Source organism: Anoplolepis gracilipes, chromosome 7 (genome assembly GCF_047496725.1).
Source record: "Anoplolepis gracilipes chromosome 7, ASM4749672v1, whole genome shotgun sequence".
Lineage (NCBI taxonomy): Eukaryota > Metazoa > Arthropoda > Insecta > Hymenoptera > Formicidae > Anoplolepis > Anoplolepis gracilipes.
In genome coordinates this window covers 13157799-13179414 of record NC_132976.1, presented here as the reverse complement: position 1 = coordinate 13179414, position 21616 = coordinate 13157799, and the positions used below count along the sequence as shown (strand labels likewise).

The window sequence follows — 21616 nt, the reverse complement described above, 5'->3', positions numbered from 1 at the left end:
GAAATATATATGTTTTTAGTCCTCTTATTACTGTATTTGCACATGTTTTTTTTAACAAATTTTATTTAAAGTGGAAGTGGTTAACATTTTACAGTAAATCGTAAAAATAATTCAGTCCTTGGCCTAATTCCCATATTGAAATCCCTGTACCTAATTCATTAGCAAGATCTAATCTTTCCTTAATCGAATATAATGTAGGATAGAAAATGTAACCATTACCTATAGGTAATCTGAAACATAAATACATTTATATATACAGGGCGCCCCATTTTAACTTAGATACCAAAATATCTCGAAATGTACAAAAAATACGGAAAAATATTTTAAATAAAAGTTGTAAGGTTCAATGGAGAATATAAGCGAGTACCATTGGTTTGACCTTGGGTGACACTGACAAGGTCATGTTAAAGTTGGTTTGATTTTTTAAAAATAAAACCTCCCAGATTTTATTGCACATTATTATAACCCTTCTTGAGACCTTACCAAAACACTAATTTAATTTACTTTAGATCAGCCGTTTTGAAGTTATCAATATTTATATGATAATATCCAGTCAACGAAGATTGGTGATTGATCCGGCTAAAACAAGATCGAGGGATGATCTGGCCAACTAAAGTAAAATAATTCGGTCAATGAAGGTAAGCTCGATCTAACTAACTAAGGCAAGATCAAAGAATAACCCAACCAATTAAGGCAAGATCGAAGAATGATCTGATCAACTAACTGGATCAATCACCGATCTTCGTTGACTGGATATTATCGTATAAATAATGATAACTTCAAAGCAGCTGATCTAGAGTAAATTAAATTATAGTGTTTTGACAAGGTCTCAAGAACGGCTATAATAATGTGCAATAAAATCTGGGAGGTTCCATTTTAAAAAATCGAAGTGACCTTGACATGACCTTGTCGGTGCCACCTAAGGTCAAATCAATGGTACTTCTTTATGTCCCCCATCAAACCTTACAACTTTTTATTGAAAACATTTTTTGTATCTTTTGTACATTTCGAGATATTTTGGTGTCTAAGTTAAAATGGGATGCCCTGTGTATATATATATATATATATATATATATATATATACATATACACATATGTATATATATGTACACATACATAAAAGATACTTAAAAATTAAAATAATTTTTTATCCATTATAAACTGAAATAATATTTATTAAATCACAAAAACTTACTTTGATTTAAAGAAATGCTCTTTGCTGCTATTATCCCATTGTATTTTTCCTTTAAATGATTTCAGTATATCCAAATATTCAGATGCAAGAATTGCTCTACCACTCTCTGGTGTATATATATAACCATAGAAATTAATACCTAATAAAATTTGAGATCGTCTGAGCTCGTCTTTTTTTGGAACTAATAGTTCAACACATTGTCTGACCCAATTTAAAGGACTATTTGGACCTGGTCTTTGAATACTCGAATAATCATAAGTCATTAGTGAAAAGGCATTTACATATGACGCTAAGTCATCAAATTGTTGTTTTGAAAACAATTCAATTTGTGTACTAAAAAATTGGAGAAATATCAAATAAGTAGAAGGATATTTATATCATCTACATGTACAGACAAGCCTTTGTATTGCATATTTTCTGATTTCTTATTGTTTATCTTTTACTACTCTACATTTACTACTCATCTTTCACTATTCTACATTTGCATAACTAAATGATTATACATGACTACATAATAGTCATATCACTTAATACAAGGGCCTTCCTGTGAAAGTATTTTAAAAAATTATTGTTATTAAGTACCCTCTAGATGGTGGTATTGCTAATATAATGTCCAAATTATGTTTTTTTAACTTCTGTGCAATAAATCTAACTATAGAAGTAACAACTGATAAATTTGCTCCTGCAAATACAAACTGATTCCACATTTCTAAAACATATCCATCAAAATGGAAGGTCTGTAAAACATAAAATATTTCTATATATATTTAAATAATTAATAAAAAATATATAATATTTAACAAGAATATATTTAATTGATACCTGAGCAGTATCCAAGAGAGATACTATTAATTGTGTTTGACTCTCTGTATTATTGTGTATCCTAATAATATCATCAATTGACCAGTGTTCAAACAATACTCTAGGTATAACTAAAAATAATTAATAATTCAACAATAAATAATTAACTAATGAGAAGTATAGATATATTAATCATTTTTTACTTACGCTTCACGCTATGATTAGCATTATTAGTTCTAATTTCCTTTATCCATTTAGTCTGTATAGAGTCAGTGGTCAATTGATAGGATGATATATTACTAAAAGGAAAGGATAACCATACCGGTGATATCATTGTGAACTTGCCATGAAATGTTTTAGAAACTTTAAATCCATCTGCATTCCACTAAAAAAAGTCAAATCATATTCAATAAATATAACTATTTTTTATATTTTATTCTTATAATTCTATAAGGCTATATAGTGTATTACTATTGTTACTTACAGAAGTACAATATCCTAATACATCTTTTTTAAATCTCCTATGTTTTGTATCTTGAAAATATCGACCAGATTCATGAAGAATATCCTGCTGTCTAGGATTTTCTACTACTAAGTTTCTTTGGAAAACATTCTGATTTACAGGACCCTGATATAATTTAAAGTATGATATTTATAAAATAAAAAAATATTTATATACTTATAAAAAAAATAAAATAAAATATATATATATATATATATATATATAATTATATATATATTCTTTCATGAACCAACCTTATTATTAGCCTTTTTTTTTTCTTTTTCATTTTTTTTTGCTGGTGGTGATAGAGTACCACAACATAATTCTCCAAGAAATAATATTATAATCAAAATATCTGTATTCATAGTATGTAACTACAAAGAGAAGCCTGAGACACAGATTAATAGACAGATAGCCAAAGGCCCCTATAAAGATGAGACCTCCATTTTCGTGCGACAGAGTTTGCCCCTTACCGACACACTTTGCCCCTGGTTTGAATCCGTGCTAAATTCCGCAAAAGACTTTGCCCCTGGTTCGAATCCGTGCTAAATTCAGCAAAAGACTTTGTCCCTGGTTCGAGTCCGTGCTAAATTCCGTTGACTCTTCACTGATTTTGATCTCCTTTTTTGTGGTGAATCTGTATTAAAATTAAGTTGATCTGTGTTCGAGCTTTTTGTCTAATGCGCCTTGTAATATTTTTTTATACTTGAAATTTAGAGAAATATTCATGTTTGTTATAATTTTATTTATATTACGATCATTTTATGCATTTTAACTATATGAGGAAATATATGTGTATCTAACAATAAATATATGCCGAATATTTATTTCTATGTAATAAATAATACATATTACATGACATACAAAGTAATAAAAAAATTTTTTTAATTAAAAAACAAAAAAATTATAACAGCTCAAGTTTTGAACCTAAGATCCCTGAATTAATATTTTTGTGCTATTTCGCTGCGCTAGCGACACTGATCGAATATTTATCTTTCTTTAGGTCTTATAACAAACATGAATATTTCTCTAAATTTCAAGTATAAAAAAATATTACAAGACGCATTGAACAAAAAGCTCGAATACAGATCAACTTAATTTTAATATTCATCACAAAAAAGGAGATTAAAATCAGTGAAGAATAATGGAATTTAGCACGGACTCGAACCAGAGGCAAAGTTTTTTGCGGAATTTAGCACGGACTCGAACCGGGGGCAAAGTCTTTTGCGGAATTTAGCACGAACTCAAACCAGGGGCAAAGTGTGTCGGTAAGGGGCAAAACTCTGTCGCACGAAAATGGAGATCTCATCTTTATAGGGGCCTTTGGCTATCTGTCTTAATCTGTGTACATAGCATATACATACTATACATATATATAGAAAAGAACGCTTAGGTAAGAGTGCAAAGGAGGGACGGGGCGAAGCCCCCATAAAAAATATAACAAAACTTGAGAGCGTGGAAACTATCAAGGCTAACAGTACTGCGTGGTAGTTTCAATGTAAATTTGTAATTTTGCATACTTTCACGTCACTGCGTATGCTTGGATAGTCTGTGCTGCCCTTGCACGTTTAATGTTATGGAAATTATAACCTCGCAACTGTCACTTTTTAACACGTTATAACTTTTTTTCTGTTGTAGAGCGACGATTTTTATTTGTGAATTCGTGTTTTACACACATAAATACATAATATTTCTAAGTTTTAACAAAAACGGTGAGGAAGACTACTCTCCTTCAGAATTACCGAAATAAAATTTATGGAAGTTATCATGGATACCACTAGGCATTATAAAAATCACTTTAAGGATTATTCCATTGCTGTCAGTCATAATATAATCGAGACTAATTCTGCTATGGTATATAGTTTTTTAAATTAATTTGTATATAATTGTATATATGTACTAATTTATTATGTATATAACAAGATCCAAAATTTTATATAGTTTTATTCAAAAAGAAATATCTTTCAGATTCATGATGAATTTAAATCATTATTAACATTAGAAATAAAGAAATTAATGAAAATATTAAAAGAGAATGAAAAAAAATGGTATAACAATGATGATTATTCTGTGTACACTGGATCAGCAGGAATTGCATTTACATTATATCATTATGGGAAATATTACAATGATTCAACATATATCAAAGTATGTATAAAATTTTATATGCTATATAATTTCTAATTAAAAGTTAAATATTCTATAATGTACCTAATTTTTTAGACAGCAACAGATATATTAAGAAAATGTAGTACAGATTTCAAAAGCAAGCATAAAATAACTTTTTTGACTGGAGTTGTAGGTCCATTAGCATTGGTAGCTGTAATATTATATACACAGGGAAAGAAAGAAGAAATGGAACAGTTAATTTTTAAGTATATAATTTTTTATTTTATGAAGTATATATTTTTTATTTGAATTAAAAATATATTTTAAAATTATAAATTTTTATTTAATTTATTAAAACTTGCATATAAAGATTTTTTAAGATATATTTTAGAGAGAGAGAGAGAGAGAGAGAGAGAGAGAAAGTATATGAATTGTGAGTTATTACATAATATATAAAATAATAAATACATATACATAATTCTTAAACTTAAAACTTTTATAAATTTTATTCTATTATAAAGTGGAAATAATTTTAAATACAAATTTATGATATATATATTTGAGTAATTTATATATGTAAAATAATAAAGCAATAATAATATAATATAAATCATTAAAAAACTTAAATTATTAAATTAAGCAATAGAAATAAAATATTTGTAAATGTAGAACTGAAAAATAATAAAGTAATATTTTTTTATTAGTTAAAAAATTATTAAAAAATTTTTTTATTAAAGAAATAAAATTTAAGTTTGGAATATTTCTAATTTTCATTATTTAAAAATATCGGTATGTTTAAACAATATGTTATAATAAATTTTAATAAATAATTATTTTTTAAACATTTAATATATAAGAGAATAATTTAATTTTAAAATTTATAGATTAAAATCTTTCTCTACTTATGTTTTGAACAAACATAATGATGTTCCTGATGAATTATTGTATGGAAAAGCTGGGTATTTAGCTGGTTTGCTTTATGTAAATGCAAATATATCTCCAGCTCCAATAGAAGCAGATTTCATCAAAAAGGTATTGTTTTTTTTAAATTTCATAATATATAATTTATATTTAAATGAAATAATACAAATTTTTTACATTAAAATTGTTTACACAGATTATTTCTTATATAATAAAAAGTGGTATATCATATTCTTCATCAAATTGTTGTCAATCACCTCTAATGTATTCTTGGCATCAAAAAGAATATATTGGTGGTGCTCATGGATTAACTGGCATACTATATTTGTTATTGCAGGTATTATATTACAAGACTTATGTATTTTGGAATATGATACATTATTTGATTCTATTTCGATTTTCTTTTGATTTTATCATCTTAATTTTTTAAAATATGTAAAGTTAGCAGTATTATTATTGATTGCATTTTCTGTTTTTCTTTTTTTTTTAGGCACGACATTATTTAACACAAGAACAAATTGACAATTATTTGAAGCCATCGTTATACTATCTTCAAAAATTACAATTTTCTTCTGGAAATTTCCCTTCTTCATTAGGAAATTCTTCTGACAAATTAGTACAGTGGTGTCATGGAGCACCTGGAATATCTATATTGTTTTGTTTGGCATATAAGGTCATATAAATTTTATATAAAATTTAATAAATAATTACTCAAGTAATTTATATTATCATTAATATAATTAGATATTCGAAGATAATACATTTTTAGACACCGCAATACACTGTGGAGAAGTAATATGGGAAAGAGGATTACTAAAAAAAGGATATAGCATTTGTCATGGTGTCGCTGGAAACGGTTATACTTTTCTATATTTATTTCAACAAACAAAGGTTTGGTTCACTCTTTGAAAATAAGTAACAAAACAATATACAAATATTTAAGACAAATCAATATATCAAAATTATCATATATCTAGATATACAGATACACAGATATACAAATGAGTAGATTCATATTATTATAACTGTAACATGTTAAAGTTATTTGAAAAATTTTTGGATATTTATATTATTTACTTATACTATGAGATAAATTAGAATATATTTTAGAATATTTCTATCTAATCTTTAAAGTAATTTATAATTGTTTATACAAATTAATATTAATTATTACAACAATTTTAGGATATTAAGTACTTATATCGGGCTTGCAAGTTTGCTGAATGGTGTTTTGATTATGGCTCACATCAAAATCGATATCCTGATAGGCCTTTTTCTTTGTTCGAAGGTAACAATAATATGTAAATTATTTAATATATTTAAATTATCTCACTATAATATTTCGCATAATACAATTGTACACAATCAAATAACATAGTCATATCTTGTACAGCAAACAGTGAAACAGATCATATCAATTTATAGTCCATTTCAAAAGTATCTTGGATTATCAAATCTTCATAATTTTTTTTAATAATCGAGTTTCCAATAGGTTAAATTATGGCATTATACACTACAAAACACTATATGCAAAACTATACAAAACGCCATGTGATCATCACCATTGTATATTACAAAACTGTTGTCAATTAATAATCATGGTAACTATTTTTCATCTCACAATTTAAACTTTTAAATTTATTATAATCTAAATGAGATTATATTATATATTTTTATTTTTTTAATATTAAAATGTGTTTGATATAGAGTTTAAATAAATTTACAATAATTGCTGTAATCTTGCATGAAAAAAGAAACAAAAACTTGCTAGAAATAATTTTACTTTTCACACAAAAATTATGCAAAAACAGCAATTTTTTGTAATGTAACTACAACTTTTTAAATTATTTCTATATAATTTTGACATCAACTCGGAAAAATTTTGCTAAATATACTAAAATCAATGAAAAATGAAATAAAATTTATTAAAAAATTACTGAATTTCAAAATAAATAATTTTCTATGTGAAATTCAATATAATACGAAATATAAAGAAAGTTAAAATATACTACTGAAAAGAATTAAGAGAGTTTTGAAATATTAGACATTAGACATTATGAAATTTATTGAAATAAACTGAAAACTTACTTTTAAAATGTTGAAAAATTGCTGATATTAAAATATTACAATATTAATGAAATGATAATGAAAAACGGGGTTAATTGAGAAAGATTTAAAAAAAAGTTTCATATTTTCAGTAAAATATTTCCATCAGAGAAACTATGATTTAAGCCATGTATGTTCTTCATAAAATATAAAAAGTTCTGAATGTCATGATGTTTATGATAATCATACAGTTTTTATAATTCACTATATAGCTCATAAAATTGTTTATAAAAATTGAAAAAACTTATAAAAAGTGATTGTATAAAGAAATTACTTTAATGTATATTTCATATATATTTACTTGAATTTAGTTTTCTCAAAAAAGATATTAACGAATTGGGAATAAAAATTATGCACATTATAATTGTATAGTATATTTTTGTATATATAAAATATAATTATCTTTTATAATTCTTTTATATTACTATGTTTGAAGATTAAAATTATCATATCAAATAAATGAGTAATTTGTCTATTTTGATTAAATATTTATGAATATAATATAATTGTGATACAAGATATTTTAAATAAAGAATTTCACGGCCATAAAATTAATTAAAGGTATGAAAAATTTCATACAAAAAAACTTAATAAAATAATTTTAAATAATTTGCTATGAAATAATTTTAGTAATTATTGTATTTTAATTATTATTTATTACATACTTAGATATTAATAATAATCCTTCATTACAGTAAAAGTATTATATCAGCATTAAATTTTTTTACATTAGTAACTTTTTTACTTTTTATTTGTTTTTTAATTATCATTTTTATTGATTATATATATATGTAAACCTATAATTTTTTAAAAAAGTATAAATATCAAGAAATTGGACCTATTGGGGATAAAAATTCTTTAGAATGCATATATTACAAAATGTAAATATTGCATACAAAATTTTTTTATTAAATGAAGTAGTAATATCATTTTAATAAATAAATGAAAAGGTATATAAAAGCAACTTTAATAAAAGCATTTGATAAAATAATCGAAGATCTATATGATTATAGTAATAATGTACAGATTGTAATAAGTTGTTAAGAAAAAATAGGAACAAACATATCAGTCCAATTTTTTTAACCTTCCTCGGAGCAAAAGTATTATCATTTATTTTATTTGAATATTTAATTATATATAATATATGTAAAAATAACACATAGTCAACACACACACGCACACACACAAAACTCGCCCACCCTCCCCCTCCCTTCCTCCATCTCCCTCCCTCCCGCCCTCTCCCCTCTTTCTCCCCTCCCCTCCCCCTCTCTTCCCCTTTCCACCACCCCCTCTCCCCTTCTCTCCTCTCTCACCCCCTCTCTTACCTCTTCCCCCTCCCTCCCCCCTCTCTCTCTCTCTCTTATTATTATTATTCTGATTAGGAATAATTATGCATATTAAAAGTTTGTACTTTGTTTATCATATTTGGATATTGAAGATATTACATAGAATATATTGTAATATAATTATATTTTACTTAAATATTTGCTTATTTTAATATGTTTATATTTGTTTATTATGTTTTCAATTATATATTTTTAAGTTGAGTATACATATTTTAGGATTCTGCAAGATAAATTTCCAAAAAAAATTTCCTGTAGCATGATAAGATTTTATAGGGATTATCCCGATTGCATACATTGTCCATCGAACACGAAAATATTTCCCGATCGAATACAAGCTTGATCGGAGACAGGCCTGATTGGACACAGTTCTGATCGGACACAGTTCCGATCGGAGAAAAAAAGTTATATTACTTAATACTTCGGATGCGAAGCAAATTTCATAATTATAAAAATGCCACATGTGTTTGCAATTTTCCGCGCGAAGCGAGGTCCAATCCATATCACCAAGTGCTAATTATTACGGCTCTACATGGGCTTGCAAGATCTATTTCACATTACCATGGTACTACGACGGATGCGTAATAAGGTCTATAATTATAAGGTTTTTGGGTTTGCAACTTTTCGTAACAAATCGTGTCCGATCTGGCTTGTAATCGATTGGGACTATGTCCGATTGTAACCATATCTGTTCAATGGGAACTGTATCTGATTGATAATGTGCGCAATTGGGATTCATTCGATTATATATATATATATATATGTATGTATATATATATATATATATATATATATATATATATATCATATTTTATATATTATATATATATATATATATTTTATATATATATCATATTTTATATATATATATATATATATATATATATATATTTTATATATATATATCATATTTTATATATATATATATATATATATATATATATATATATATATATATCACATTGGAAGTATCGTTATGATGATACTATTCATATTTTCAGGTCTTGCTGGTGTTATATACTTTTTGTTAGATGTACAACAATCACATCTGGCTAAATTTCCGACATATAATATTTAAATTGGAGAATAAATATATTTAAATTAGAGAATAAATTTTTTCAAAAATGTGATTAATATTTCACATATTTTTATATACAGGGTGTTCCATTTTAGTTTACTCTTCCCAAACTTTTTCATTTTTTTTATTATAGAGAAATATGCTTTAGACAAAAGTTAGTTTGGTTCGAAGAGAAACGCAAGATAATGTTGACCTTGGGTGTACGTGCAAAAGTTATATGGAGATAATCTTTTTTTTGAATAGAGCTATTCTATTTTTTTATATAAATTCCTCACCAATTCCTCGCAATAATTACGTAAAAAGTATAAAAGGTTATAAGGATAAAAAATTGAATAATTTACGAGACATTTCATACTTTAATTTGACATAATAAAATGAAATATGTCATAAAATATTCATTTTTTGACTGTCGTATCTTATTAATATGTAACTACTCATTACAAACTGATTACATATGTTTTCAATTAATTCCTCTCATTCTGTGTATAAAAGTATTCAGACCAGATAATAAAAAAATGAATATTTTATAAGATATTTTATAAAGAAAGAAATAAATAAAAGTTCTTAGAATTTAAACAAAATATTAGCAAGAAATGGACAAATAAGAGCTAAATACTGTAATTAGTGTACAATTATTTTATTTAGATTAAACAATCTTAAGAACTTAACATATTAAAGTTTATAATAAAAGAACGTTTCAGTCACTTTTTTTTATCCTCTTCAGCGCAGATTTACAAAGTAACTACAAACTACAGAGTGAATGAGTAAAAAATATGTCAAGAATATAAAACATTATAAAAAAAGAAAACGTTACATAAAAAACCGATTATTACAATATCAATCATCTTAATGATTATTAGTAATTTAAAAATTTCTCAATTAACACACTCTTTATGTAACAACCAGAAAGTAAATAATAACAAGTCATAATCAAAACAAATAAACAATCTTTTTATAAATAATAGTAAATTAATTATTTAATCGAAAATAATGAATATATATATATACACACACACACACACACACACACACACACACACACACACACACACACACACACACACACACACACACACACACACACACACACACACACACACACACACACACACACACACACACACACACACACACACACACACACACACACACACACACACACACACACATACATACATACATATATACATACGTACATACGTACATACATACATACATACATATATATATATATGCATATGAAGCTCTCTTTAAATTAAATAATGAAAAAAGCAAAGGCGTAGAGAGCTAGGCCATTATAAAATTAATTGAATATTTTACACCATAATGAATCTTTAACAACAAATGTGTAGACATTACAATTAAAATTGCATAGGTAAAGTGTAAATATTGAAATATAAATAGCGATTCGTAGTAACAATTCATAGCGAACGTTTCGACTCGATTTTTCGAGCAATCTTCAGCGCAAGTGATGTAGGTAGAGTAACACCAGAGTAATGAACGCAATAATATCATAAAAGTTATGTAATGATTCGAGACAATTGTCTAATTGTAAGACTAAATACTTGCAGATTCGTCACAATAATAAGTCCTTATTCGTCTTGTTCTATCAATATTCTCTTGCTGATGATTGATTACAGTGAATGTTGACGCATAAAAATTTATCCATTATCATATAACCGTCTGAAAATTGTATGTTTATATAAAAAATATGTGTGCTATTTTAAATTCTTATGTACTATTTATATCTTAAGTTGAAGGTAACAATAAAATTAAACGTAAAATTATACAGTTGGTAGGATAGCCAAGAAAGTAAAAAATAAGAATTCATTTATATGATAAAAGTGTAAAAAACAATAATCTTACATGATAATGAGATGCAAACGATTTTTTTCCCACTTAGTCAGCACAACAATAAAATGTACTGTGGTCAGATACATCTTGACATTAGACGGTTAGAACACAAGTATACGTGTATGTGACTTTCAAAGTCTGGGAAGTTTATTTATTATGTTATTGTAAATATCTGATAAACATTCGGTATCAGTCTGTAGATTGAGACTGTTTTGTTGTCTTTTGATGTATATCATCTCAGCTATTAACTATTTATTATAATTATTAGATATTGTGAACGCAAAGTTCTTATATTTATATTGAACATGTAAATTATATATACTCATATACACAGTATTTAATTAATTGTAATACTTACCTTTCTTTTATCCTTTGTCTGTCTTCATGATTACGGTTTCTAGGAGATAGTTGATTGATATAAATAAAAATATGTTGTGCAAGTTTTTCTTATCTTTGTCTTACAAATAAATTAATTTCCTGTACAATACTTCTGGTTCTTTTTGCATAATAATCTAACAGGTTATGGGTCCATGACATTAGTGAAATATTGCACAAGAGTAAATTAAGCGTGAGAACAATATTATAATTTGTTCGTGAGCTTGTGAAATTTACGTATTATTCGAAGAAGAATAAGAAAGAAATAATTTTCAAGATGGCCATGGGAAATTCATCATAATTCAGCTTACCTACGATGGAGAAACTGCGAGGCCGGGAAAACTATCCGACATGGAGGACAATGGAAGCATGTCTGCAATATGAAAATTTATGAGGCTGCGTCCAAGGTTTACCAGAGTATATGTTAACGACGTTAAAAAGGTAATCAAAGCCAGATCTAAAATTCTAATGTCAATTGAGTCTGTTAATTACATTCACATTCAAAATACTACAATGGTCAAAGAGGCTTGAGATCAATTAAGAGTAGCTTTTGAAGATACACGGGTCTCACCCAAAGAGTAAGCTTATTGAAAACTCTCGTATCAACTCAATTAAAGAATTGCGAAACAGTCGAAAATACATAAATATAACAATTTCGACTGCTCATCAATTACGCGGAATCGGTATGCAAATATCCAACGAATGGATCGGCGTAATATTATTAGCGGGATTACCGGATATATCGTCTCATAATAATGGGTTTCGAAAGTTCTGGGTTTTTAATTATTACGTGCAAATCTAGTAAAAACAAAATTATTATAGGAGATAGATAATTTAAAATACTCAGGTCAAGAAAATGCAGCGTTTTTCTTCAAAAGAAAGAAGAGAAGAGATTTGAAAGATGTAAAGTGTTTTAAATGTAACACCAAAGGACATTTTGCAAATAAATGTCCTGAAAGATCTACAAGAATCACTGCAAAACCTAAAATAGGATAAGTCAGAAGGAAAAAAAAAAAAAGATATTCTCAACCTTTTAGTTATCCCACAGAATTAAAGGAGGCGAATGGTATATTGACTCATGTGCTTTAACACATATCACATCAAGCAAAGAAAATCTCATAGAAGCTCGAGAATTCACCGGCACAAGTATAATGGCTAATCAAAATAGCAAACCGAATCAATAGGTGATATAAAACTTCATATTAACACAGGAAGAGGAAAAGAAAAACAAGAGATAAGAGTAAAAGATGTGATGTATGTACCAGAAAGCGCAGTTAATTTATTGTCAGTGAGCAAGCTGACAGAAAAAGGTTTGTCTGTACATTTTACTCCTGAAGAAAATTTCATTAAAGATAATCAAGGTAACAAATTAATTACAATGATAAAAGATGGCGGTATATTTAAGTTAAATACATTGGAGAATAAAATATATTTTACAGCTGCTTCACAAACCTCTGTTCTTTGGCATTGTCGTTTAGGTCATCTCAATTATAAAAGCTTGAAAGTTCTCAATAATGGATTAGTAACAGGAATACAGGTAAAGGATTTTAAAGAAGATATACAATGTATACCCTGTATCAAAGGAAAGCATTATCGTGGTCCGTTTCCGAAGGAAAGTAAAAGGGCTACTGAGAAACTTGAATTAATTCATTCTGATATTTGTGGACCTATGGAAACAACTTCGGCTGAAGGGTCAAGATATTTTCTCACTTTAATTAACGATTTTATACGAAAAGTATTTATATTCTTTTTAAAGGAAAAACGAGAAGTTGCAGAAGTATTTGAAGAATTTAGAGCCAATGTAGAAAGACAAATCACAAAGAAGATTCGCATTTTACGTTCGGATAATAAACGGGAATATGTAAATCATACTATGAATAAAAATTTGAGACGTTTAGGCATTAAACATCAAACAATGATTCTATATAATCCTGAGCAAAATGGATTTACGGAACGTATGACTCAGACAATAATCGAACGTGCCAAATCCTTGTTAATGGATGCAGAACTTCCCAAAATATATTGGGCGAAAGCTGTCTCAACAGTAATATATCTAATAAATAAATCACCAGCAGCAAGACTCAATGGAAAAATTCCTGAAGAAGCGTGGACAGGACAACAACCAGATTTGAAACATCTTCGAGTATTTGGTTGTAAAGCGTATATCCACATGCCAAAAAGTCAAAGATTAAAATGGGATTTCAAAGCAAAAGAGAAGATTTTCGTAGGTTATTATGAAGATTCGAAAGAATACCGATTAACGGATTTGAAAACACATAAAGTTGTTTATAACAGAGATGTTATTTTTCTGGAAAATATCGAAGGAAAAGATAAAGAAAAAAAAGAAGAATTTTTTCAATTGATAAACACCAAAGAAAAAGAAGAAGAAGATACAATTAGTGGTCATTCATACGAAGAAGAAGAAGAAGAAGAAGAAGATACAATTAGTGCACATTCATGCAAAGAAGATACCGAATATTTTACTGATATTGAAAAAGAGATAATTGATAAAGAATCAACTAAAAATAATCAATCTAATCAAAATAACGCTCTAAGCAGATCTTCAAGAGTAATTAAAAATCAGTTATTCGAGAAGTTATATAACTTATTTAGCAATGGAAGATTCAATAATAGATCCAATTAACATAAAAGAAGCTTTAAATGGCCCAAATAAAAGAGGAAAAGCACAAAAACTATTGGGATTACATATCATAAGAGATGACAGAAACAAGGAAAAATCTGATTAGATCAAGAAGTATATATTAAAGAGATTCTTCAAAAATTGAATATGCAAGATTGTAAATCAATTCAAATACCAGAAGATCCTAATCAAAGACTTACTATCACATTTATTTGATGCTGAAAAGAACTTACAATTAGTAAAGTACCATATCGAGAAGCAGTAGGAAGCCTTAATTATATATACATCGCTCAAGGAACAAGACCGGATATTTCTCATGCTGTCAATATATATAGTCAGTCGTTTTTCAAATGATCCAAGAAAATCTCACTGGGCAGCTGTGAAGAGGATATTTAGATACGTAAAGAGAATATTTAGAAAGGAACTATTTTAAAACTACAATTTTCCAAAGACGGAATTCAAACAATTGAAGGATACAGAGATGCAGATTGGGCAAATGATCTTGATTTTAGACAATTTATTACAGGTTTTATTTTTAAGTTTAAGGGTGCAGCAATATCCTGGCAAAGTAAGAAACAGAATACCGTAGCTTTATCAATAACTGAAGCGGGAAATATGGCGTTAGCAGCTACTTGTCAAGAAGTTTTATGGTTATGGAATTTAATAATGGAAATCGACCCAAATTCATTAGGATTAAATTTATCCATACTATAGGTGTTCCATTTTATGTGTGCACCACAAATAACTTTCTTATTTTGTATTTTAGAGAAAAATGTTTCAGACAAAAGTTGTATGGTTTCGAGGAGACCATAAAATGGTATTATTGGTTTGACCTTGGATAATCATTTGAAGGTCACGTGAAGGTCGCCATTACTTTCTTACATAGAACTTACTATTTTTTATTACATATTCTTGTAGCTTACCTCGAAAGTTATCCAAAACACTATAATTAAATAGTTTTTAATTGAGTACTTTTCGAGTTATAAAACTCCAAAGTATTTTGATAAAAATACAAATTTATTTTCCAATAGTCTTATCTTACATGAGCCAACTGGTTAAGGCAAGATTCAAACTTGATCCAATCGGTCAAGGCAAGATACAAGCATGATCCGACCAGTCAAGGCAAGATCCAAACATGATCCAGCCGGTCAAGGCAAGAGCCAAACATGATTCAGCCAGTCAAGGCAAGATCTGGGCATGATCCAGCCGTTCAAGGCAAAATCCGAGCATGATCCAGTCGGTCAAGGCAAGAGCCAAACATGATTCAGCCGGTTAAGGCAACAGCCAAACATGATTCAGCCAGTCAAGGCAAGATCTGGGCATGATCCAGCCGTTCAAGGCAAAATCCAAACATGATCCAGCCGGTCAAGGCAAGATCTGAGCATGATCCAGCCGGTCAAGGCAAGATTCGAGCATGATCCAGTCGGTCAAGGCAAAATACAAGCATGATCCGACCAGTCAAGGCAAGATCCAAACATGATCCAGCCGGTCAAGGCAAGATCCGAGCATGATCCAGCCGATCAAGGCAAGAGCCAAACATGATCCAGTCGGTCAAGGCAAAAGCCAAACATGATCCAGCCAAACAAGGCAAGATTCGAGCATGATCCAGTCGGTCAAGGCAAGATACAAGCATGATTCGACCAGTCAAGGCAAGATCCAAACATGATCCAGTCGTTCAAGGCAAGATCCGAGCATGATTCAGCCGATCAAGGCAAGATCCAAACATGATTCAGCCGGTTAAGGCAAGATCCAAACAAGATTCAGCCAGTCAAGGCAAAATCTGGGCATGATCCAGCCGTTCAAGGCAAAATCCAAACATGATCCAGCCGGTCAAGGCAAGATCTGAGCATGATCCAGCCGGTCAAGGCAAGATTCGAGCATGATCCAGTCGGTCAAGGCAAAATCCAAACATGATCCAGCCGGTCAAGGCAAGATCTGAGCATGATCCAGCCGGTCAAGGCAAGATTCGAGCATGATCCAGTCGGTCAAGGCAAGATACAAGCATGATCCGACCAGTCAAGACAAGATCCAAACATGATCCAGCCGGTCAAGGCAAGATCCGAGCATGATCCAGCCGATCAAGGCAAGAGCCAAACATGATCCAGCCAGTCAAGGCAAAAGCCAAACATGATCCAGCCGGTCAAGGCAAGATCCGAGCATGATCCAGTCGGTCAAGGCAAGATACAAGCATGATCCGACCAGTCAAGGCAAGATCCAAATATGATCCAGCCGGTCAAGGCAAGATCTGGGCATTATCCAGCCGGTCAAGGCAAGATCCAAGCATGATCCAATCGGTCAAGGTAAAATGTTTTTTTTGTATAATTACTTTAGGTGTTTGAAAACTTGGCCATTTACTTGTATAGCTCTATGTTGAAAGTCATCTCTAACTTTTTGAAGAACATCTGCATTAATATTTCTGCAAGTCTGTCTAGAAATCTTTCAGCATAAGCCTTTCTGCTGCCGAGTAATTATTGATGGCCTCACCCAAAATGCGAATCATGTCCACAATTTTATTTGGTGTATAAGCAGCCTTAATTATAGAGAAAAAGACTTCGCAAAAATATCAAAAGTTTCTCTCTTACTAAGAAAAAGTCAAAGAATGACAATACCATGCATTTGTCTGCATTACCTACGATAATTAATAAACTGTAGCAATCGTTAAAATACAATTGTCAATTCTTTCAATAAAACAAATATAAAAAGGCTCGTTTTATTCGCTTAGTATCTCCAAGTAAGGAGATCGCGTCATTGTCATTCTTTGACTTTTTCTTAAAAGAGAAACTTTCCATATTTTTGCGAAGTCTTTTTCTTTATAATTATGGCTGCTTATCCACCAAATGAAATTGTGAATATGATTCACATTTTGGGTGAGGCCAGGAATAATTACTCGGCAGCAGAAAGGCTTTATGCTGAATAATTTCCAGACAAACTTGCAGAAATATTAATGCAGATATTCTTCAAAAAGTTAGGGATGACTTTCAGCATAGACTAGAGCTATACAAGTAAATGGCTAAGTTTTCGAACACCTAAAATAATTATACAAAAAAAAAAAAAAACATCTTGATCGATTGGATCATGCTTGTACTTTGCCTTGATCGGCTGGATCATGCTCGAATCTTGCCTTGACTGGCTGGATCATGTTTGAATCTTGCCTTAACTGGTTAGCTGATGTAAGATAAGACTATCGGAAAATGAATTTGTATTTTTATTAAAATACTTTTTAGCTTTATAACTTGAAAAGTACTCAATAAAAAACTTTAATTATAGTGTTTTGGATAACTTTCGAGATAAGCTACAAGAATATGTAATAAAAAATAATAAGTTCCCCAATAAACAAAATGATCGCAATAAGCTAACAAATTGGCAACAGAATTATGTAAGTTGCAGCAAATTGACATCTGTTATGTCCGCATTAAGCTTATGGTTTGCTAACAGATCCTGCTCACAGATTCCGACAGCAGATTGGCGGCAGAAACCGAGCAGAATCTGCTAACATGAGTTGACTTTTTAAATAATTTAAATGTCTCATTTTATACGAATGGTCTAAAGCAGCAGATTCTGTTCTGTTTCTGCAGTTAATCTGTCGTCAAATTGCGCGCGCGCAGATCTTGTTCGATTTTTAGTGACAATCTGAAGTGAACTAATGTTAGCAGATCCTGCTCGGTTTCTGTCGCCAATCTGCTGTCGGAGTCTGTGAGTATAGGATCTGCTTGATTTTTACATCAATTTGGCGATTTAATCGGTCATAACAATTTCTGTACCAAATTTGTATCTTTTTTGCTGACGACAGTTAATAGCAGACACTTGGCATAATCTGTTTTCGACAGATTTGTCTATCTGGGTTCCATATAAGAAAGTAAAGGTGAAAAAACATTTTATCATAGTGTTTTGGAAAGCTCTCGAAGTCAGCTACAAATGTGTAACAAAAAATAGGGGGTGCCATTTAAAAAAATTGAGGTGACCTTCAAATGACTATCCAAGATCAAACCAATGGTACCATTTTATGGCCCCCTTGAAACCATACAACTTTTGTCTGAAATATTTTTCTTTAAAATAAAAAATAAGAAAGTTATTTGGGGTGCACACTTAAAATAGGACACCCTGTATATGTATAATTATTATAATTTTCTGGAATTTAATAATTAGAATTAATTGGTGGAAAAGAAAGTTTAAGATGTTAAATTGTTATTTGCCACACTTAGAATACAGGGGTTTAGGTTTTGAAAATAAAATAATGGCAAAAAGTCTTCGCACTTTTTTTAACTAATTTGAAAAATTTAATTACCGCTTTTTGTTTCTTGAAATCAACATAATTGGTATAATATAATACGGATTTTTATAAGCTGTAAAACTTTTTTTTTATTTGCTATTTTTTTCATTTTTATCACTTCACCAGAAAGCTGCGAGAAAGAATTTTATGGAAGAAAATGATAATTAACGATTAATAGACTTCTTAACATAGCGTTTGAGAAGTTGTTATATTATACGTTCTGGGAACGTATAATACTTACGATTTTAATCAAGAGCAAATGTTTTAAGTGTTAAGTTAATATGAGGTTTCTATGTAAAGAATTGATAAAACTATTTTTTACTGAAATTTAACAGTTTAAAATTACATCCAACCAATCAATCAGTTGTTAGCAAACACAGAATTGAATTTGGACATGAGTTTGAGTAGGACAAACCGGTTATTTTACATAATCAAAAATTTATTAAGAAGAGAGAAATAGCTAAAATGTTTTTCATTAAGAAATTTAATTCCACGATTAACCTACAAAGAGACACTAAAAATTTATATAATATTTATGATAAAATTATAAAGGTCGTTTGACTTGTTGTTTTTTTAAAAAATCGACAGTTTCGTTTAAAAATTTATTGTGACATGACGTGTCTCGTTGTTTACGTTTATTTCAATTTATTAACCACTGATTTTAACAAGTGAAATGTTTAATTTGTTCCACCTTTATACATGTCTCATTGTATTCTTTCTTCTTTTTCTTAATTTACGTATGAGTAGACTTGATTTTAATGGTATTACATTGTATTGTTTGCGTTAAATTCGGTATTAATTTTATTCATATATTTTTTGATCCTTTATATTTATATAAAGTATATTTTCTTTATAGTGACACTTGAAAAGGACCACAACCATATGGTCGAAACGTGTTAATAAATTAAATGATTTTGGCTAGTTAGGTCGTTTTAATTAACTTTTTGTTTAACAGTTTAATTTTAAAGAAAAAAGAGCATTTAGTAACAGTTAATTATAATTACTGTAGGAAAGCGTATAGAGAGTGAGACACAAAAGCTAAGTCGATGGCTGATTTCAACTGCCTGAGGCAGGTAATGGATGTAGCACAATCATTGAGGAGGTTATAATAGAAGTGTAGAACTGAAGTAAGGAAAGCCATCCTATCAGAGCAGTCGCAATTTTTTTCTTTATTAAAATTTGAATAATGTGACATTTACAGATATACATATATTACAGATGATACAGATTTATTATAAATAAATAAAAATTTTATTCACTCTCTTTCCCTTTTTCACCTTCTCTTATTTTTCTCTCTTCCTCTACACTTCTTTCAATCATTAATTTATATATATTTTTTAATGTGCCTATTTTCTAAAAAATTTTTGTTAGCTAAAGGAGTTTTATTTCATAAAGATTTTATTTTTATAAAGAATAAATATATCACAGTTTATTAATTATTTGACATGAGACTCTTTTTTGAGTAAGATTCCATTGACACACATTCTGATAATACAATCACTCATATCGACCGGTACTTAAGAATTTTCACTATATCAGACGCGATTAATCAATTATTCTGCGTTTAATTGACCATGTTCATGGGATATAGGTAAACTATTGAGTTCTATAACATATTGGAGTGAGCTTTGAAGAGTCAATTCATAGACTATACATGGAAAATATACGTTGGATGGACTATTATCTTTGTCAGGAATTGATACCATACAATTTTATACAATATTATAATTAAAACATTAACTTTATACGTACTTTACAAATTGAAAGAAAAATAAATAATTTACAATTATATTTTTAATTTTACTGTTTATAAATTTATGAATAAAACCAAACTATTCATTTCTTGGAAGTTGTGTACTATTGTACTATCGCTTTTATTGCTAAATATCTGATGAGAAATATTTTTAGTTATAAAAAATGCAGATTTACTAAAATGTAATGCAAGAAAAAAAAATAGATTCACTAATTGTAAGAATATACATTTTTTTCTTTCTAATTTTGACCTAAATTTTCTATAAAATAATATAATTATGTTTAGAATTATATCTTAAATAGTTTTAATATTATCATAACTTTATTCTTTACTCTTTATCCTTTATATGATTATAGTAACATATATATAAATTATTATCATCAATTACATTTATAAAAATAACAACTTTTTAGAAACAAAAGCCATTAAAACCTTAGTAAAATAATTATAGTAAATAATTATAGTAAATTTTTTAACACACAAATAAATAATAGAATTTAATAATTATTATATATGATTTATAATACTGTTTCACACAAGAGCTTTTACATATTTTATTCTGATTTTATTTTTTTCACAAGTTGTGATATAATTAACAAACAACAATTATATTTTTAAAAATCTCAATTTAGTTCTTGTTTATCCCCTCTTCGTTCGGTTATTGTCGG

The 21616-nt window shown here is 28.6% G+C and overlaps 2 protein-coding genes across 7 annotated transcripts; one reads left to right on the top strand and one right to left on the bottom strand.

Annotated features, from left to right (window-relative positions):
* On the bottom strand, window positions 1–2964 carry LOC140667993 (chitinase domain-containing protein 1). Its single transcript, XM_072896486.1, has 7 exons — window positions 2753–2964; window positions 2481–2624; window positions 2204–2381; window positions 2018–2127; window positions 1778–1932; window positions 1196–1528; window positions 1–230 (listed from the first exon to the last, which is right to left on the bottom strand). The coding sequence occupies exons 1-7, from the start codon at window positions 2861–2863 to the stop codon at window positions 89–91; spliced, it is 1173 nt and encodes a 390-aa protein (XP_072752587.1). The 5' UTR covers window positions 2864–2964; the 3' UTR covers window positions 1–88.
* Window positions 2965–3774: 810 nt separating this feature from the next.
* Window positions 3775–10965, top strand: LOC140668130 (lanC-like protein 2). 6 transcript variants are annotated; one of them, XR_012047128.1, is made up of 11 exons: window positions 3878–3996; window positions 4137–4352; window positions 4467–4646; window positions 4722–4873; window positions 5492–5639; window positions 5725–5865; window positions 6019–6201; window positions 6273–6419; window positions 6714–6816; window positions 7021–7129; window positions 9979–10965. XR_012047128.1 is itself a non-coding variant. In XM_072896802.1 (10 exons), exons 2-10 carry the CDS (start codon window positions 4254–4256, stop codon window positions 10053–10055), a joined length of 1230 nt encoding a protein of 409 aa, XP_072752903.1. In that variant the 5' UTR covers window positions 3775–3891; window positions 4137–4253; the 3' UTR covers window positions 10056–10965. The 6 variants fall into 6 exon arrangements, 4 of the variants coding, with proteins under 4 accessions (XP_072752903.1, XP_072752902.1, XP_072752905.1 ...); XR_012047127.1 differs by having other exon boundaries at window positions 6922–7129; XM_072896802.1 differs by lacking the exon at window positions 7021–7129 and having other exon boundaries at window positions 3775–3891.
* The last annotated feature ends 10651 nt before the right edge of the window (window positions 10966–21616 follow it).

Bases quoted from the DNA above. Each gene is read 5' to 3' on its own strand.
- LOC140668130 (XM_072896802.1), top strand. From the start codon at position 4,254: ATGGAAGTTATCATGGATACCACTAGGCATTATAAAAATCACTTTAAG. The intron at 4,353-4,466 runs GTATATAGTTTT...AATATCTTTCAG, and splicing joins TCGAGACTAATTCTGCTATG to ATTCATGATGAATTTAAATC. The intron at 6,202-6,272 runs GTCATATAAATT...TAATATAATTAG, and splicing joins TGTTTTGTTTGGCATATAAG to ATATTCGAAGATAATACATT.
- LOC140667993 (XM_072896486.1), bottom strand. From the start codon at position 2,863: ATGAATACAGATATTTTGATTATAATATTATTTCTTGGAGAATTATGT. The intron at 1,529-1,777 runs GTACTTAATAAC...CCAATTTTTTAG, and splicing joins GCAATACCACCATCTAGAGG to TACACAAATTGAATTGTTTT. The intron at 231-1,195 runs GTAAGTTTTTGT...TTTATGTTTCAG, and splicing joins GAGCATTTCTTTAAATCAAA to ATTACCTATAGGTAATGGTT.